Source organism: Bufo bufo, chromosome 4 (genome assembly GCF_905171765.1).
Source record: "Bufo bufo chromosome 4, aBufBuf1.1, whole genome shotgun sequence".
Taxonomy (NCBI): Eukaryota; Metazoa; Chordata; class Amphibia; order Anura; family Bufonidae; genus Bufo; species Bufo bufo.
The window spans coordinates 149044371-149065767 of record NC_053392.1 but is presented as its reverse complement, the minus strand read 5'-3'; the positions used below and the strand labels follow the sequence as shown (position 1 = coordinate 149065767).

Genomic DNA, 21397 nt, shown 5'->3' with positions numbered 1-21397 from the left:
ATTAATTGCCAAAGAGAGTAAAACTAACCCTAAAATGTTCTTCAATTATATAAATGTTAAAAAGTATAAATCTGAAGGTGTTGGCCCTTTAAAGAGTAATGAGGGGGGAGTCGCAGAGAGCGACGAGGAGAAAGCAAAGCTGTTAAATATTTTTTTCTCCAATGTATTCACTGAGGAAAATAAACTGTCAGATGACATGCAGAATGTAAAAATAAATTCCCCATTAAAAGTGTCCTGTCTGACCCAGGAAGAAGTACATCAGCGACTTAAAAAGATTAAAATAGACAAATCGCCAGGACCGGATGACATACACCCCCGTATCCTAAAGGAATTAAGTAATGTCATAGCCAGACCCTTATTTCTGATATTTGCAGACTCTATACTGACAGGGAATGTCCCACAGGATTGGCGCGTGGCATATGTGGTGCCAATATTCAAAAAGGGGCCAAAAACAGAGCCTGGAAACTATAGGCCGGTAAGTTTAACATCTGTTGTGGGTAAACTGTTTGAAGGTTTTCTGAGAGAAGCTATATTAGAGCATCTCAACGGAAATAAGCAAATAACGCCATATCAGCATGGCTTCGTGAGGGATCGGTCATGTCAAACTAATTTAATCAGTTTCTATGAGGAGGTAAGTTCTAGACTTGACAGCGGCGAATCAATGGATGTCGTATATCTGGACTTCTCCAAAGCGTTTGACACTGTACCACATAAAAGGTTAGTATATAAAATGAGAATGCTCGGACTGGGAGAAAACATCTGTATGTGGGTAAGTAACTGGCTGAGTGATAGAAAACAGAGGGTGGTTATTAACGGTACACACTCAGATTGGGTCACTGTCACTAGTGGAGTACCTCAGGGGTCAGTCTTGGGCCCTATTCTCTTCAATATATTTATTAATGATCTTGTAGAAGGCTTGCATAGTAAAGTATCAATTTTCGCAGATGACACTAAACTGTGTAAAGTAATTTACACTGATGAGGACAGTATACTACTACAGAGGGATCTGGATAGATTGGAGGCTTGGGCAGATAAGTGGCAGATGAGGTTTAACACTGATAAATGTAAAGTTATGCACATGGGAAGGAAAAATGCAAGTCACCCGTACATACTAAATGGTAAAACACTCGGTAACACTGACATGGAAAAGGATCTAGGAATTTTAATAAACAGCAAACTAAGCAGCAAAAACCAGTGTCAGGCAGCTGCTGCCAAGGCCAACAAGATAATGGGTTGCATCAGAAGGGGCATAGATTCCCGTGATAGGAACATAGTCCTACCACTTTACAAATCGCTAGTCAGACCACACATGGAGTACTGTGTACAGTTCTGGGCTCCTGTAAACAAGGCAGACATAGCAGAGCTGGAGAGGGTTCAGAGGAGGGCAACTAAAGTAATAACTGGAATGGGGCAACTACAGTACCCTGAAAGATTATCAAAATTAGGGTTATTCACTTTAGAAAAAAGACGACTGAGGGGAGATCTAATTAATATGTATAAATATATCAGGGGTCAGTACAGAGATCTATCCCATCAGCTATTTATCCCCAGGACTGTGACTGTGACGAGGGGACATCCTCTGCGTTTGGAGGAAAGAAGGTTTGTACACAAACATAGAAAAGGATTCTTTACGGTAAGAGCAGTGAGACTATGGAACTCTCTGCCTGAGGAGGTGGTGATGGTGAGTACAATAAAGGAATTCAAGAGGGGCCTGGACGTATTTCTGGAGCTTAATAATATTACAGGCTATAGCTACTAGAGAGGGGTCGTTGATCCAGGGAGTTATTCTGATTGCCTGATTGGAGTCGGGAAGTTTTTTATTCCCCTAAAGTGGAGAAAATTGGCTTCTACCTCACAGGGTTTTTGGCCTTCCTCTGGATCAACTTGCAGGATAACAGGCCGAACTGGATGGACAAATGTCTTTTTTCGGCCTTATGTACTATGTTACTATGTTACTATGTTACTTCCTATATTTCATATGCAGTGCTACCTCTCTGTCATTCCTCCTAGAAGTTTATGAATGGGTTGTCAAAAGTCTGACACTGGCAGCTCTAATTGTATAGTTTTAGATCGTAACTAGGTAATCAGATACAACCATCCTTATATGTATCTCCTTAAAGCTATTAGAGGCACAAAGTTTTAGCTTGATGCGACCTTCCTGCACCGGACTGAAATAAACCTTGAGATGGACTCAGGCAAAATTCTACAAATTAGCAAATAAACCAGATAAAATGCTTGTTGCCAGATTGCGTGCCCGGCAGTGTCTTAAAACGGTATGTCAAATTAAAGATGCAAGGGGGCAGATTACCTCCAGTCCTGCTAGAATTTATAAACAATTCCATGCCTTTTTATCAGAAGCTATACTTCCCACCCCCACCCCTCGCTGACTTAACGTCTATTCTCGTAACTTTACCTACTGTTATTCCGACTTTATCATCGTCTGATGCAGAATTTCTTAATCACATAGTTTGGATGAGGAAATAGACATAGCGATAATGTCCCTTAAAAGCAGTAAGTTGCCAGGGCCCAGGACCAGATGGATTTTCACCACTGTATTTTAAAAGGTTTAAGGATATTTTATCTCATCAAATTAAAAGTTTATGTAATTATATTCTCCAAAGGGGCACATTACCTTCAGATATGCTTACTGCCTTAATTACAGTGTTTCCTAAACCTGATAAGGATCACACTAGTCCTGCGAATTACCGTCCCAACTCAATCCTTAATGTTGACCTTAAACTTTTTACATCTATACTAGCTAAACGCTTTAATTGTTACCTCCCCGCTCTAATACACTCTGACCAAGTGGGGTTTATTCTAGGTCGGCAGGTACTGGATAATGTGCGGAAGGTGTGTAATACAGTCCGGATCAAAAGTTTAAGACCACTTGAAAAATGGCAAAAAAAAATATTTAGCATGGCTGGATCTTAACAAGGTTCCAAGTAGAGCTTCAACATGCAACAAGAAGAAATGGGAGTGAGACAAAACATTTTTTTAGCATTCAATTTAATGAAAACAACGAATAAACTGAAACAGGCAGTTTTTCAGCTGATCAAAAGTTTAGGACCACACCTCCAAAAAGAAACTAAACCTCCCCAAAACAGAAATCCAACTTCCAAATATGAACTCAGAAATTAGTAGCTCCGCTGTTATTGTTTATCACTTCAAAAATTCGTTTTGGCATGCTTGATGCAAGCGTTTCCATGAGGTGAGTGGGAACATTTCTCCAAGTGGTGAAGACGGCCGCACGAAGGCCATCTACTGTCTGGAACTGTTGTCCATTTTTGTAAACTTCCCTTGCCATCCATCCCCAAAGGTTCTCAATTAGATTTAGATCAGGGGAACACGCAGGATGGGCCAAAAGAGTGATGTTATTCTCCTGGAAGAAGTCCCTTGTCCTGCGGGCATTGTGTACTGTAGCGTTGTCCTGTTGAAAAACCCAGTCGTTACCACACTGATAAGGGCCCTCAGTCATGAGGAATGCTCTCTGCAACATCTAGACATAGCCAGCGGCCGTTTGACGCCCCTGCACTTCCTGAAGCTCCATTGTTCCACTGAAGGAAAAAGCACCCAAGACCATTATGGCGCCCCCTCCACTGTGGCGTGTAGAAAACATCTTAGGTGGGATCTGCTTGTCATGCCAGTAACGTTGTAAACCATCAGGACCATTAAGGTTACATTTTTTCTCATCAGAGAATAAAACTTTCTTCCACCTTTGAATGTCCCATGTTTGGTGCTCTCTTGCAAAGTCCAAACGAGCAGTTCTGTGGCGTTCAAGGAGACGAGGTTATGGAGACGTTTTTTGTTTTTGAAGCCCTTCAGTCTCAGATGCCGTCTGATGGTTATGGGGCTGCAGTCAGCACCAGTAAGGGCCTTTATTTGGGTCGAGGATCGTCCAGTGTCTTGACGGACAGCCAATTGGATCCTCCGGCTCAGTGCTGATGAAATTTTTTTAGGTCTTCCACTTGACTTTTTTGTTCCATAACCCCCAGGATCATTTAAGAAATTCCAAATGACTGTCTTACTGCGTCCCACCTCAGCAGCGATGGCGCGCTGTGAGAGACCCTGCTTATGCAGTTCAACAACCCGACCACGTTCAAAAAGGGAGAGTTTTTTTGCCTTTGCCATCACAACATGTGACTACCTGACAGAAAATGACAATGAATCCACATATTTGCACAGATTTGGCCTTTTAAAGGCATATGGTCCTAAAATTTGGATCAGCTAAAAAACAGCCTGTTTCAGTTTAATCGCTATTTTCAATTAATTGAATGCTCAAAAAATGTTTTGTCTCACTCTCATTTCTTCTTGTTGCATGTTGAAGCTCTACTTGGAACCCTGTTAAGATCCAACAATGTAAAATATGATTTTTTGCCATTTTTCAAGTGGTCTTAAACATTTGATCAGGACTGTATTATTCAGTAGGCTAAAACGAAATCCCAGCCTATCTCCGTGTTGGCCCTAGACATTTAGAAGGCTTTTGATAGCCTCTCTTGGTCTTATATTTACCAGGTTATGACCACCCACCATGGGTATTTTAGGAGCCTTTCCACTCTCTAAAAAAACTTTTTATTCAACTCCCACTGCATATCTTAAATTGCCAACAGACTGTCCAGTTACTATTCCAATTAGTCGAGGCACACATCAGGGTTGTCTTCTTTCCCCTGCTCTTTTTGCTTTGGCTATAGAACCGTTGGCCATAATGATCTGTACTAATCCAAACATTGCATCTCGCAAATACAAAAGTAAATCATTTCATAGATAATACTGTATGCTCCTTACTATTATCCTGACATTATCTAATTTATTGAACCATTTGTCCCTATGTGGTCGTTTTTCTGGCTTGCGGATCAATGTTCCTAAATCTGAGATCTTACATTGCAATACCTCGTCTTTGGTCCGCGATTTAATCATGCTTAAAGGGAACCTGTCATCAACTTTATGCTGCCCATACTAACGGCAGCATGAAGCAGAGACAGTTGAGTTGATTTCAGCGGTCTGTCATTTAAAAGTAAATGGTTGCCGAGAACCAACTTCACAATCATTGCAGACTGGGCCTGGAAAAGAGTCACAGCCACCTGAGAAGAGTCATGGTTATTAATGAATTCCTGTTCACCTGCTGATGACTGACAGTCTTCTACCTAGTTTTCTCCCTTTTTTACTAGGAGAGAACTGCCAAGCATCAGCAGATGGGCGAGAGTGCAGGACATTATGAATAACCATGACTCTTCTCAAGTAGATTATGATGTTGGTTCTCAGCAACCACTTACTTTTAGCTCATGAGTGACACACCACTGAAATCAGCATTTCTGTCACTATTTTATGCTGCTATCAGTGAGGTCAGCATAAAGTTGATGACAGGTTCCCTTTAATTTTGGTTTTAAAACCCAAGATCATTATCTTCTTTATTTAGGGATTAACCCTTGGCGCCACTTTTAAGTGGAATTACGCCCGTCTCATCCCTAAACTCTGCTAGGAATTGCTTACCTCAAACACACTATTAAAATGGTCACCTAACCTCGAATACTGTATTAGTTTTGTTCCCTTCCTGTACCAGTGACGGGTTCAGCTCTCGAATCTTTACAGAATGAAATCTTCCTCTTTGTGTGGACATATATAAGGTCTCAATTAGTATCATTCCATGCACTCCCTAATCCGCTGCAATCGGTTATACTTGAATCCGATTTATTGATGCTAGTGTCCTCATTAGCATTAATTTGGTCACCTGATTTCCTTAAAGGGTAGTTGACCCCTCGGCAAAAATCCCCTATCTTATTTTACAACTATGGAGGAAAGTCCACTTTAAATACAAATTACAAAGCCCGACCTCCTCAATGCTTCCTGAAGTCGCTTCATTCAAAACTTTGTTTGAATGCTGTATGGAGACCCATCTCTATACAGTATTCAAATGTATGGGCTTTGCGGAGTGAAATTTATTATCATTGAATAACTTCAGACTTCGATTATTCAACTTGAAAAACATTTTAAAACTTTGGACTTAACGAATTTCAACTCTGCGAAACCCATACATCTGAATGCTGTACGGAGACAGGTCTCTGGTGAGGGCAGCTTATAAACACCACGTGTGCCTAAACACAGGGTCGGTCACTTTTTTACACCAGAAAACTGGCACTTTCCCCCATGATGTATAGAAAAGCATATTTGGGCAGTATCTGCTTTGAATATGACTGATAAGAAGGGGGACAATGTTACTAGGAAAAGTTACTTGTATTATCTATTTCTTTCTATTAGGGTTTTATTCCATGACCTTCAGGCAGGAATTGAGGCACAGCGGGACAGCCCCAGGCTTCGGAAGTCTAAGAAGCATAGCTATATTAAATACAATGATTGGGAGACGGTAAGAAACATTAACACATTTGTAGATTTTATTTTTATATATTTTTGTCATTTCCATTACAGTGTTGATTTTTTACACGGTATAAAAACACAGCAATGTTATAACTCCATGACTTTGCACTAAGTTTTATCTATTGTGCTGATTTTAATGTTATACTGAGTTCAGGAGAAAAATGAGAGATACTTTACTATTAGGTGGTGCCAAGTTAACAATGGCATTGTCATTAAAAAGATAGCACACTCCTGGAAAGCACTCAGGGGTGTACTGGCCTTTGATCGGTGTCTGCAGTGGACCAATGTCTTCCTCTTTTCCTGCAAGCTCCTGTAGCTCCTTCCATCTGAACACCTACGGCATGATGGACAGGAAGTGTGGCTTAAAAGTGCACTCCAGTCAAAAATGAAAAATCAGCCCTCACCTGGTATATATATTTCTTCCTTACTTTTACATTACCATAGCTGCCAACTGTCCCAAATTTGCCAGGACTGTCCCTGATTTTTAGAGACAGTCCTGGCAAATTTGCTCTGTCCCGGGCTGAAAATGGACAGGGCATAACGCAAACACTGCCCATAAATAGCATTCCCAGGGCGAAGCTTATATCCCCCTATTTTGCCAACTCAAATGTTGGTAAGTTTGCATTGCTCAGGCTTTCTGCTTCCTTTTATTTCCTGTTACCACATATTCTCCACATTGTAGTATGAGCGAGAAGTATGGCTATTACCTCTCAGTACATACCTGTCAGTGGGCGGTACACAGAACTAAGCCCCTCCCACAACTGTGAAAATGTAAACTGGCAGGTAGAAATGATGCGTCACGAGCCTGAGGGACACAAATCTGAGGTAAAAGTCCCATCACCACTGGTGTCCTGTTAGTGTCCTGCAGACATAGTCATCACTGTAATATCATGTGATGTTGTCTGCATATATTTCATATCCTAGGGTGGGTCAGGACAGCACCACTCTGTTGTTATGGCAGCTCAGGATTCAGCTGCGGCCTAGTGGGGGATCTGTGTAATGGTGAATAATACTTCGGCAGCATGATTTTGGCTAAAGGATTTATTTTTAGTTTTTGCCTGGAGTGACCTTAACGTATAATGCCGCATATGTATGGAATTATGCACCAGCATTTGTATGGAGCAGGCTGCTTTGGTGAGCGAGCTCCATACGCGATGGCTGTATCATACAGCAGGGCTAATAGTTATTAAGCAAAAAGTTTTTAAAAAAGTTTAAAAAAAACACCAAAATATTAAAAGTTTAAATCACTTTCCCAATTTCAGATATAAAAATATATGAACAATAAAAAAAGTAAGCATATTTGGTATTGCTGCATCCCAAAATGTCTGAATTATTAAAATATAAAGAAACATTTTCTTTGGGGGGAACTCTGTAACGAAAAAAAATAATAAATTGAGATTTTTTTGTCATCTTACCCGCAAAAATGGTACCAATAAAAACTACAGTTCGGTATGCAAAACAATAAGCCCTCATAAAGCTCTGTAGACCGAAATCTAAAAAAGTTATGGCTCTCAGAAAAAGGCAATGCAAAGAAAATTAAAAATTTTTCAATGGTTACATAAAAAAAAAAGTAATTAAACAAAATAAAAACCATACAAGTTTGGTATCGCCGTAATCATATTGAGCTAAGCACACATTCAACAGGTCAGCCAGTTTCAAAGGTACAAATCTGCTGAAAGATGCACTTTAGAAAATCTTAGCTTTAAAACAAGACCAGAAATGCAGATACCAGTGTTCTGGTTCTGATCAATGGTTAGGTAGGTTGATACACTGCTCCAAATTAGATAGATAGATAGATAGATAGATAGATAGATAGATAGATAGATAGATAGATAGATAGATAGATACATGCATGCACGTCAAGAGAAATAACACTGACACTCTAGATAAGGTCAAAGCATAACTCTAATTTATTAGGTGGGGGCTTCACATTATATACCCTCCATATTAGTGGGAGGAGTGGGCTCACATGATTGGTCTTTTTGCAAGAAGGAATGTAAACAGGAAATAAGTTTAAGGCATATGTATGATAGAATCATACTGGGGATTGTCTCTCGGACAGACACCATTTTGTAAGTGACAAACAAGTGTCCATTATATTCCATAACAGTCCCCCCTTGGATTCTTGATTGTAGAACTTTCCCTGCCTAGTGAACCCCTGGAAATACCATTCGCAATCCTCTTCACCCACAGTGGCGACAACCTACCCCTTTTGGGTAGACTCCCGGTTAATCGGACTTATGATAGTACCCTGGGATTCATCTTTCCCTATCTCGGTACGACATCGTAATTGGTGGGGGAACTTGTGTTGAATTCCTTGGTTTCCATTTCTTCTTCACCATATATCAGCATGATGGGCTGTTCAGTAGTTGAAGTCACAATTTTTTCACATATTTTTCGGACACGGTACAATGCAACATAACACTACTGACATTAATACTAGCATCAAGACTATCACTATACCTATCTGGGTGAGGAAGAATTTGCAGTTTTTGAACCCTCCAAAGTACTCATCCCATGGGTCTGTTATCCCTGAGTTACGTTTTAATTCCTCTGAGAGGTTAGTAAGCTTGTTTATTGCTTCAGTTACCTTTGGGGCCAGTGTTACCTGGGATGTAGGTGCAGCAAGTTTCCCCAATCATTTTACAAACTCCCCCAGTCTCAGCTAGGATCATATCTAGGGCCATCTAGTATTACCTGCACGTCTCACTCCAGACATGATTTCTAAGAGTTATGTGTCAGGCTGCATGGCAGCTAGCACCACAGTCCTAGATTAAATTCTTAACTTCAAAGGAAGATTTGGCTCATAGCTATAGGTGATATGCAGCCTGAGATATAGCCATTTTTAGCAAGGAGGTATCTCATACCTCCTTGGCTACTGAAAATTACTGCCACTGATTATATCGACTAGGCTGTTGGTTTATGTGTGCAGCATGTGTCCTACATGTGTGTAATGCGTTAATAGTGCATGTGGGTCATTTTCCCTATGTGTGAGTGGTGCATGTGCTGTGCGTGTCCTATATTTGAGTGGTACATGTGCCGCGTGTGTCCTAAATGTGGGTGGTGCATGTATTGCTTTTTTGGTGAAAAGGCAAGTGTGCTTGCATGCTTTGAAATTTTAGAACTGAAATTTATTCCCAGTTTAACACAAAATTCTGCACCTAGATTGCACAGCACTTCCAAAATGATAGGTTCCCTTTAGTGATGACCTCTCATTATTTGGTTGATTCTAGATCGCTGATTGGACCAGCAATATGGCTACTAAGCACTCAGATCTTGTCAGCCGCATTGAAATTGGCAACACCTATGAAGGTCGCCCAATGTATGTTCTTAAGGTGAGAAAATTAAAAAAAGAGGTTTGTTCTGAAGCATTTAGAGGTTGGAAACTATAAAAATGTACCTAAAAGGATCCAGATTTATACTTAAGCTATAAACATATGACCTCTCATCTTAATCATTGACATCTCACTCTGTAATAATAGCTGTAGGGACAAGGGAACTGTTTTTTACCTACATACTGGCTACTGAATACAAATAAAAAATGCTAAAAATATAAAACGAGAAGACGTAAATTTACAATATAGTTGTATGTATTGTTCACAATCACATTCTCTGGTAAAGTAGTAACATGATCAGTACCCAGGCCATACATTTTTTGTTTTAAATATCTTTTCTAGAAATAGGTCCTCTGGAGCAGCATTAGAGCATGCGCACAGTCTAGGATTACCAAAGATAGCCAAGTAGAGCGGTCCCCCAGACTTTGAATGGAGTGGCAGTGCACATGTATTACCAGCACTACACTTAAATGGGGGACACAGAGCTTCCATTTTTGTGATCAGTGGGGTTCCAATTGGTCAGACCCGCACTGAGCAAACACATCACATATCGTGTGAATAGGTGACATATATGGTGTATCTAGGTTCCCCACGCATTGGGAGAACAGAGATCCCCTTACCCTCATTCCATTAGGCGAGGTGAAATTATTTTTTTTTAACTACCAATTAATTCAGCTTTTGAGTCATCTACTATAAAGTTCTATTCTTAGCAGTTTCAGAAAACTGGCTACAGTATATGACCAATATTACAGTTACCAACAGGTTTGCCCCCTCCAGCTTTCTTTGATTCCAGAATGAAAATTATGTTTACAGGTAATTTTTTGGAGGAAATATTTTAAATAGGCAAGTACCATGCAAGTAATTGAAAAAATATATAATTTTGAGGGCATTTCTTTTGGAAGCCATATCAAGAAAATATCATATTATATAATATTTAACCTTTCCAATCAATAGAGCAACTTTCAAGATATGGCTTGTCTCCATCATTTTCAGACCACACTTAATGTATAGCTACTTTAGTGTTTACATTATGCATGAAACTATTATTTAGCGGACATTTTTGATCATGGAAATCCTTTAAATTATGCAAACTTCATCTGAGAGCAGGAAAAATCAAGAGATCGATGGTTAAATGAGAAATCTGCTTATCCATCAATCCAAAAATGACACAAATAGTCAACATTTGGTCATTAGATAAGTCCTAATTTATTTTCTGTTTCCAGAAACAAAGGCTTAGATATGATGATAATAATAGAAAATGTGAATCATGTTCTGTACAGTATGACATTTATATCGTTTTTTTTTATTATCCTGGAAAGGTTGGGCAGTCAAGCACCGCAGGGCCGGCCATCTTCATGGACTGTGGTATACATGCCAGAGAATGGATCTCACCTGCTTTCTGTCAGTGGTTTGTTAAAGAGGTCAGTATTACTATTATTAAAAGTAGCAGTTGTAATAGTACTAGTTGTAGTAGTATTCATAGGCCAGTGCTCGCCGCTCCATGCCCACCAGTATTTCCCTGATCTTGACAGGAACATACCCCATCCCACCAAAACCCTTACCCCATCTCCCACTCCAGTGCTCTGAGAGTCTATGTTCTTTGATGTCTCCTTGTCCCTTATCAGAGGGCACATCCACAGAAGTAGAGCTGCTCTGTCTACTCTATGTTGGCTGCTATTATCACAAGGAGTTTCTTAAATCAGGCCTTTATGGGACAACTTTATAGTTAATATAGTTAATGTTTAAATGTTATATTTTAATTAGAAACAATTCAAATGGAAATAATAATCTGGGATAATCAACATATTCATGACATAAAATTCACTAGTTCTAACTGACAAAAACTGTATGGGTTCAAATAAGGATAAAAATTGTCTCAAATTTGAACACAAGAATGAAGGTCCCTGATTTCCATGTGTGATTGGCACTGCAGTGCAAATGCATGACTAGAGGTCTCAATAACACTGTACAAGCGTCATACACACCTGTACAGGCAGTTTTACTTTCTGTTTTCTGGAGCACTGTATCAGCGCAGCCTGTCTACTGTACTCTGTCCTGTCCCTGCCACGGACACCATTAATTCTGACGGCAGGAACTGAACAGATCTCATGGAATGTTCTGATACAGCACTCCAGATCATGGTCAATAGGAAACGCAGCATCTAGACAGTTGGAGGAAGAGGGTTCCCTCTACCACCATCAGCTCTCCTCGAACGCAATCATGGGGCGTCGATGCATTGCCAATTTTTGGTTTTGCTTTTTTGTTTTTTCCTCCCCATGTTCCAATAGCCATAACTTTTTTATCCTTCCATTCACATAGTCATATGAGGGCTTATTTTTTGCAAGATAAATAGTATTTTTTAATGGCACCATTTAATTTACCATGTCTTGTATTGGAAAACGGGAAAAAAATATTTGTGATGTTCATTAAAAAAAAACAACACAATTCTGCCAAGGTTTTTTGGGGTTTGATATTACGGCATTCCCTGCACACTAAAAATGACATGATGTCCTCAAAAAAATAAAAACTTTTGAAAAAAATTGAAATTTTCTTTGCATCGCCATTTTCTGACAGCCATATTTCCATCCACAGAGCTGTATGAGGGCTTGTTTTTTGCAGGACGAACTATTTTTTTTTATTGGTACCATTTTTGTAGTACAGATGTAGCCGAGATAAAATTGATGGGTAATGCGTTAAGTAAATAATGGCAAGAAAATGTTAATGACTTTTTCAGTGGATTTCAATGGCTTTTGTCACGTGTTATCAATTGTCAATTTTAGCTCGAATACATATGTATGACTTTTTGATCACTGTTATTCCATTTTTTGGGGGGACAAGGTGATAAAAATGGTGAATCTCGTGTTTTTCTTTTTTTTTCTTTTTTTTCGGTTACAGCACTCACTGCACAGTATTTATTTATTTTAAATTTATATATATTTTTGTGTTTTTGTTTTTTTAACTTCATTTTAACTTTTTAACAGTACCTTTTAGCCCCCTATTCACCCTAAGAGAGATGTATTAGGGTGAATGGCATTTTGATGCGCTCCCTGCTGAGCTGTGCTTTGTACACAGCTTAGCAGAGAGCTTACCATGGCAGGCCTGGGATGCTTCAGCATTGGCCATGGTAACCATTGAAGCCACGCGATTTCACTGCGGGCCTTCGATCAGAAGACAGAGGGAGCCGCATCCCTCTGTCTAACTCCACAGATGCCACGATCGCTGTTGATCACAGCATCTGAGGAGTTAAATGACAGGGTTCGATGTGATCACCATTCCTCGTCATTGTGGCCGGGTGCCTGCTGTATTAGACATATGGAGTGGACTCACTGCAGCAGCCCGCTTCATACAATCTCTCAGCCACTGTGACATACCTGTACATCACAGTGGCTGAAGGACTTTTTTTTCCCATAATAGTGGTAAGAAACACACACACATATGATATCACACCATGTTTGTCGGAACCTGCATAATAAAGATAATATGTTATTTAAACTGTTCTATGAACAGCGTAAAAATACAGAATTGTTTTTTTCCTGTTCACCCCTCCCCCCAAAAAATAACTGTTAATCAGTTCCATGTAGCCCAAGAAATGGTACCAATGAAACCCACCTTTCTCAGCAAAAAAAACTAACTATATATGGCTACTACAGCTTAAAAGTGAATGAGGTCTGGCTCTTGGAATGCAGTAACATAAAGAGATGAGCTATTACTGTACAAAAGTAGTTAAAATCTTAAAACTCTACATATTTGGTATCACCGGAATTGTACTGACCCAGAGAATAAGCGTAACATGCTAGTTATGCCACACAGAGAACATTAGAAATTTAAAGTGCAGAATTTTTTTTTTCCATTACCACCCCAAAATAGGTAATACAAGTTAATAAGTTATATGCATCCCAAAATAGTGTCACTAAAAATTACAATTCACACCGGAAAAAACAAGACCTCTTATGGCTACGCTACTTCGACAGAAAAATGAAGCTATGGTCAGAAGAAAAAAACTGCCACCCAGCGTCTTATTTCATACTCCAATGAAAATGCTCTGAAAAAATAATAAGAGGAGTATTTTTACTCTTCTGGAATAAATGCAGAGCGTGACCACTATTCACTGTCTATGGGACAGTCAGTCCCATCATGGAGAGCTTATGCAGCTGTCTGTGCATTTCAAAACTATATCAAGATAAATGTCATGATAAGTCTTGATCTTGCTTTGGTCCAACTAGTCAAAGATAATGGCTTTATACCTCTGTATATACTGTGTACAGTTCAAACTTCTAAGAAGTCCACCAGTGATACATTTCCCTAAATTTTAATGCTGTGTCACACCTTGATACACTTTCAATACACCTCTGAGTATTTCACTGACTTGAAGGTGCTGGAATATGTCATATGTACTGTATGTAGTATGGTTCAGCAAAATGTGTTGAATTATTGTAAAATATCTAGGAAGAATTGTGATTGTGTAAATTATTCCTACAGCTTGTTTCCAGGTATTCCAAAGATGAAGAAGTAAAGAACCTGTTGACAAAACTGACCTTCTACATTCTTCCTGTACTTAATATAGATGGTTACATCTACACCTGGACAACGGTAATAACATCTAGCCATAACTAATGTACAGCCCGCTTACAATGGCCATTGACCAACACTAGTGTAAAATATTATAGAATCGTATGTGGAGAAAGAATCGCTCACCAACATCAGACAGCAGCTGCTTTGGCACAGACCTCAACAGGAACTTTAACATATCATGGTGCGGTAAGAAAACAATTTACAGTCCATAGCCACTACCTGTATGGTCAATAGTGATGAGCGGCAGGGACTATATTCGAATTCGTGATATTTCACAAATCCCTGTATTTGCGAATTCGAGATTTTTTTCATGATCACGAAAAATCGGCAATGTAATATTCACATAATGCGCTCAAAATACAGGCATGGGTCACTTTTGCTAATTTTCCAAGTTGCTAGAAGTTTCCTGAGACTGAAGAAAATGGTTGGCACAGCAGAACATTAAAAAATGGCTTTACATGCAGTTAGAATGCTCCAGTATATTCGCGAATGTGCAAATCGGCACTAACAATGCGAATATTTTGGCGCAATACGTGAAACTTCACATTTTAGCAGGTCTGCATGTACAGTACAGACCAAAAGTTTGGACACACCTTCTCATTCACACTGAAGGCATCAAAACTATGAATTAACACATGTGGAATTATATACATAACAAACAAGTGTGAAACAACTGAAATTATGTCATATTCTAGGTTCTTCAAAGTAGCCATCTTTTGCTTTGATTACTGCTTTGCACACTCTTGGCATTCTCTTGATGAGCTTCAAGAGGTAGTCCCCTGAAATGGTTTTCACTTCACAGGTGTGCCCTGTCAGGTTTAATAAGTGGGATTTCTTGCCTTATAAATGGGGTTGGGACCATCAGTGGCGTTGAGGAGAAGTCAGGTGGATACACAGCTGGTAGTCCTACTGAATAGACTGTTAGAATTTGTATTATGGCAAGAAAAAAGCAGCTAAGTAAAGAAAAACGAGTGGCCATCATTACTTTAAGAAATGAAGGTCAGTCAGTCAGCCGAAAAATTGGGAAAACTTTGAAAGTAAGGGCTATTTGACCATGAAGGAGAGTGATGAGGTGCTGCGCCAGATGACCTGGCCTCCACAGTCACCGGACCTGAACCCAATCGAGATGGTTTGGGGTGAGCTGGACCGCAGAGTGAAGGCAAAAGGGCCAACAAGTGCTAAGCATCTCTGGGAACTCCTTCAAGACTGTTGGAAGACCATTTCAGGGGACTACCTCTTGAAGATCATCAAGAGAATGCCAAGAGTGTGCAAAGCAGTAATCAGAGCAAAAGGTGGCTACTTTGAAGAACCTGGAATATGACATATTTCAGTTGTTTCACACTTGTTTGTTATGAATATAATTCCACATGTGTTAATTCATAGTTTTGATGCCTTCATAGTCATGAAAATAAAGAAAACTCTTTGAATGAGAAGGTGTGTCCAAACTTTTAGTCTGTACTGTATGTATGGACAGCAGAACCTATCACACTACCTAACACCCTGCACTGCAACAGCTACACTATATCAGGATATAAACTACACTGACTATCTCCCACTAACTATCTGCATTATATATATATATAAGCTATCTAACTATCTACTGTAGTGTGGAAAGCACAAAGCACAGCAATGACACTGGTGTCTCTCAGAACTTTAAAAAAAATGTAGAAAATGGCTCCTGGGGAGGTTCTTATATAGTAAGGGGTAGGCAACTTTCCTATTGGTTGCTAGGGATGTTGCTGAGCTCATACAAAGACATTGCAGCCTTCTCATTGGCCCACAAGCAAGAAGGTAGGTTACTGATGAAAAAAAAATCTAGAATATTCGAAATTACGAATCTATATCACTATATTCTAAATATTAGTGAATTCTCGAAGTGCCGATATTCGCTATTAATATTTGCGATTCGTCTATTCGTGATAGTAACATAGTACATAAGGCCGAAAAAAGACATTTGTCCACCCAGTTCGGCCTGTTATCCTGCAAGTTGATTCAGAGGAAGGCAAAAAAAAATACCTGTGAGGTAGAAGCCAATTTTCCTCACTTTAGGGGAATAAAAAATTCCTTCCCGACTCCAATCAGGCAATCAGACTAACTCCCTGGATCAACGACCCCTCTCTAGTAGCTATAGCTATATATTTATACATATTAATTAGATCTCCCCTCAGTCGTCTTTTTCTAAAGTGAATAACCCTAATTTTGATAATCTTTCAGGGTACTGTAGTCCCCCCATTCCAGTTATTACTTTAGTTGCCCTCCTCTGGACCCTCTCCAGCTCTGCTATGTCTGCCTTGTTCACAGGAGCCCAGAACTGTACACAGTACTCCATGTGTGGTCTGACTAGCGATTTGTAAAGTGGTAGGACTATGTTCTTATCACGGGCATCTATGCCCCTTCTGATGCAACCCATTATCTTATTGAGCAAATATTGAAAAGGGACATTACAAGGGCAAAAATAATAAAAGTTTATTTGTGCTACAGGGATGGGGGTGAATGCCTACATTAATCATGAGACATAGTGACAAATCCGTCTAACCAGCTAATACAAGCAAAATGTTATTGATCAGGATCCAGCCAGACCAGGGTAAATGGAGGATCACTGTGTTGTAGTTAGCAGACAGACGGACTAATATGTTAAAAATTGTGTATATAAATCCGCCGCATAGAAACCAATAGTAGTCCACTGTGATTCATAGGAAATATCACTCAGTGGTAACCTATGCTGACGGACTAGAGGCAAAGTGGTATGGTCCCTAAGTTGGTTCCATCAGGACCCCACCACATACAGCGCACATCTGCCACTAACCAGGAACGGTGGTATCACTGGGCAGTGAGGGATAGTATGAGGAGTAGTTATGTGTGATAACGTATCTCCGAATAACTATCTCCGATGTGGAAGTCTATCATCACAGGTGAGAGGCTGTTGCTGCCACGGTACATGCAGCAAACAGCCTACCCGTGCAGACTGAACTACGGCTCGGAGCTGTTGCCGTCGGGGTATATGCAGCAAACAGCCCGCCCGTATGTGTAGAACTACGGCTCAACGCGTTTCCATGCACTTCATCAGTGCATTTCTTCAGGAGCCAGCGTATCTATAACACATTCGCCTGCCTGAGCCGATACCCTAGTGTGGGAAACGGCAAATCATATAAGGCTAATTATAGAGTACCCCCGAGTCTTAGTATAGATCTCGGTGCACTGTTTTTAACAAACAAAGTCTCGGCATTATAATGGCCGCGAGGCGGCCACGCCAACACCGTGATTTAAAGGGGCAGTACCCCGCCCCCTGGACACACCTCCTGCCAGCAGCCAATCCGCCGCAAGGGTATGCATGATGGGCTAGGTTGACTGACAACAAAGGAGGAATGAGGATGTGTCCAAGGGGTCAGCGCATAGGCGCTACAAGGTAAGAATATAAACGGGAAGATCAACGGCGACTTTATATATATGACGAGGTGACAAAATGTAATATGCAAAACGGTGATCACGAAACAATCAGTAAATAAGTACAGCACTGTTAAGAGGGTAGATAGATGAATCAAATAGCCACATATGACCAGAGGTGACATATATGTATTGGACAGATAACCCTATAAGATTGCATATATCACTCATCAAGATAAGATGAATATGCATATCTACTTGTCCAAAGAAAATTAGCGGATTCTAACACCACTGGTACAATATGTCCACAGTGAATGTAAAATAGTATAACATCCACTATTATCAATGCACATCACAATGACTATTTGTGAAAAAGGTCTAACAGGGATAACCATAGCTTTATATTCATAGGAGGACCAAGAATGATCACAGTAAACCACAATGGAGCCCAGAACTATTATAAAAATGGGACAAAAGAAATTGCATCATTTAAACCATTGGGTTTAGTGGTCCCCAGTCTAAAGATCCATTGTGCCTCCTTTTGTAGGAGGATGCGATCTAGATCTCCTCCTCGCGGTGTTCTCTTGACCATATCAATGCCCTGAAATTTAATGACTGAAGCATGGCCACTGTGGAACTCCTCCACATGACGAGCGATAGGAGTATCTTTAGAGTTGTTAATGTCAGATACGTGTTCCCCAATCCGCCGTCTAAGCTCGCGTATCGTTTTCCCGATATATTTTACGCCACATATGCAAGTCATTAAATAGACTGGTCTATTTAATGACTTGCATATGTGGCGTAAAATATATCGGGAAAACGATACGCGAGCTTAGACGGCGGATTGGGGAACACGTATCTGACATTAACAACTCTAAAGATACTCCTATCGCTCGTCATGTGGAGGAGTTCCACAGTGGCCATGCTTCAGTCATTAAATTTCAGGGCATTGATATGGTCAAGAGAACACCGCGAGGAGGAGATCTAGATCGCATCCTCCTACAAAAGGAGGCACAATGGATCTTTAGACTGGGGACCACTAAACCCAATGGTTTAAATGATGCAATTTCTTTTGTCCCATTTTTATAATAGTTCTGGGCTCCATTGTGGTTTACTGTGATCATTCTTGGTCCTCCTATGAATATAAAGCTATGGTTATCCCTGTTAGACCTTTTTCACAAATAGTCATTGTGATGTGCATTGATAATAGTGGATGTTATACTATTTTACATTCACTGTGGACATATTGTACCAGTGGTGTTAGAATCCGCTAATTTTCTTTGGACAAGTAGATATGCATATTCATCTTATCTTGATGAGTGATATATGCAATCTTATAGGGTTATCTGTCCAATACATATATGTCACCTCTGGTCATATGTGGCTATTTGATTCATCTATCTACCCTCTTAACAGTGCTGTACTTATTTACTGATTGTTTCGTGATCACCGTTTTGCATATTACATTTTGTCACCTCGTCATATATATAAAGTCGCCGTTGATCTTCCCGTTTATATTCTTACCTTGTAGCGCCTATGCGCTGACCCCTTGGACACATCCTCATTCCTCCTTTGTTGTCAGTCAACCTAGCCCATCATGCATACCCTTGCGGCGGATTGGCTGCTGGCAGGAGGTGTGTCCAGGGGGCGGGGTACTGCCCCTTTAAATCACGGTGTTGGCGTGGCCGCCTCGCGGCCATTATAATGCCGAGACTTTGTTTGTTAAAAACAGTGCACCGAGATCTATACTAAGACTCGGGGGTACTCTATAATTAGCCTTATATGATTTGCCGTTTCCCACACTAGGGTATCGGCTCAGGCAGGCGAATGTGTTATAGATACGCTGGCTCCTGAAGAAATGCACTGATGAAGTGCATGGAAACGCGTTGAGCCATAGTTCTACACATACGGGCGGGCTGTTTGCTGCATATACCCCGACGGCAACAGCTCCGAGCCGTAGTTCAGTCTGCACGGGTAGGCTGTTTGCTGCATGTACCGTGGCAGCAACAGCCTCTCACCTGTGATGATAGACTTCCACATCGGAGATAGTTATTCGGAGATACGTTATCACACATAACTACTCCTCATACTATCCCTCACTGCCCAGTGATACCACCGTTCCTGGTTAGTGGCAGATGTGCGCTGTATGTGGTGGGGTCCTGATGGAACCAACTTAGGGACCATACCACTTTGCCTCTAGTCCGTCAGCATAGGTTACCACTGAGTGATATTTCCTATGAATCACAGTGGACTACTATTGGTTTCTATGCGGCGGATTTATATACACAATTTTTAACATATTAGTCCGTCTGTCTGCTAACTACAACACAGTGATCCTCCATTTACCCTGGTCTGGCTGGATCCTGATCAACAACATTTTGCTTGTATTAGCTGGTTAGACGGATTTGTCACTATGTCTCATGATTAATGTAGGCATTCACCCCCATCCCTGTAGCACAAATAAACTTTTATTATTTTTGCCCTTGTAATGTCCCTTTTCAATATTTGCTCTATCTGAATACTAGGGACGTGTACCTTTCATACATAGTTATATCATTTATTTTCGTGCCCATTATCTTATTGGCCTTGGCAGCAGCTGCCTGACACTGGTTTTTGTAGCTTAGTTTGCTGTTTATTAAAATTCCTAGATCCTTTTCCACATCAGTGTTACCCAGTGTTTTACCATTTAGTATGTACGAGTGACTCGTATTATTCCTTCCCATGTGCATAACCTTACATTTGTCAGTGTTAAACCTCATCTGCCACTTCTCTGCCCAAGCCTCCAATCTATCCAGATCCCTCTGTAGTAGTATACTGTCCTCTTCAGTGTAAATTACTTTACACAGTTTAGTGTCATCTGCGAAAATTTATACTTTACTATGCAAGCCTTCTACAAGATCATTAATAATTATATTGAAGAGAATAGGGCCCAATACTGACCCCTGAGGTACCCCACTAGTGACAGTGACCCAATCTGAGTATGTACCGTTAATAACCACCCTCTGTTTTCTATCACCTATAAGTTTTGGGGGGTCCAGCGACGCCTGCGGAAAGAGGTTCACACGGTCAGAGTCGGGAGGACTTCTTGACCATATCCCCCCAAAGGTACTGGTGTGGTCACAGCCAGGAGGCTGCTGGACCGTATGGCTGAGAAAAGCTGGATCATACCCTGTGTGTGAACTGCGCTCTATAGGTGAGGTAGAGATGACCTATGTATTAGGTAGTGCCTAGACGGGCAAGTTTTTTTTTTTGTTTTGTTCTGTCATAATGGTGCTGGAGTCTCACCTTCCCCAGTGATGATACGCCGGTAACTAGAGGAGGTTCACCTATTTATGTTGAAGTGCCCACAATAAAGCACAGTATGGACTTTAAGTATGTCATGGCCGACCCCTGAGAGAGAGAGAGATCCCTTACAAAACACTAATGTAAAATTTGGGGGTGATACATTTAAAGGGTAATTTGTGGGTAATAAGTTAAAAGTTTATTCGCTATCTGCGACTCTTCACCGCTCACACCAGGCCCAAAAAATTTGGGCTTGGTGTGGGCGGGGAAGGGGTCGGGCCAGCAGGCCCATCTCATTCATAGTTTTCTACGACTGCTTTAGAAGTAGAAAATGGTCTAAATGTAATCCAGCAAGGAAGCTGTCTTACATTTAGACTGGCCCTGGATATGCCGAAGTTATGGAGAGGCCGGCGCGGTGGCCCTGAAGCAGCAAATAAAGGGGGGAATAATTGAGG

The 21397-nt window shown here is 40.6% G+C and overlaps 1 protein-coding gene across 1 annotated transcript in view; it reads left to right on the top strand.

Annotated features, from left to right (window-relative positions):
- Positions 1-21397, top strand: part of LOC121000000 (carboxypeptidase B-like) — a 49400-nt gene that overhangs the window by 20739 nt on the left and 7264 nt on the right. The window contains exons 4-8 of the mRNA XM_040431027.1: positions 6253-6358; positions 9603-9704; positions 11024-11125; positions 14184-14294; positions 14372-14462. Coding sequence (XP_040286961.1) covers positions 6253-6358; positions 9603-9704; positions 11024-11125; positions 14184-14294; positions 14372-14462 — 512 coding nt within the window. The remainder of the gene's footprint in view (positions 1-6252; positions 6359-9602; positions 9705-11023; positions 11126-14183; positions 14295-14371; positions 14463-21397) is intronic.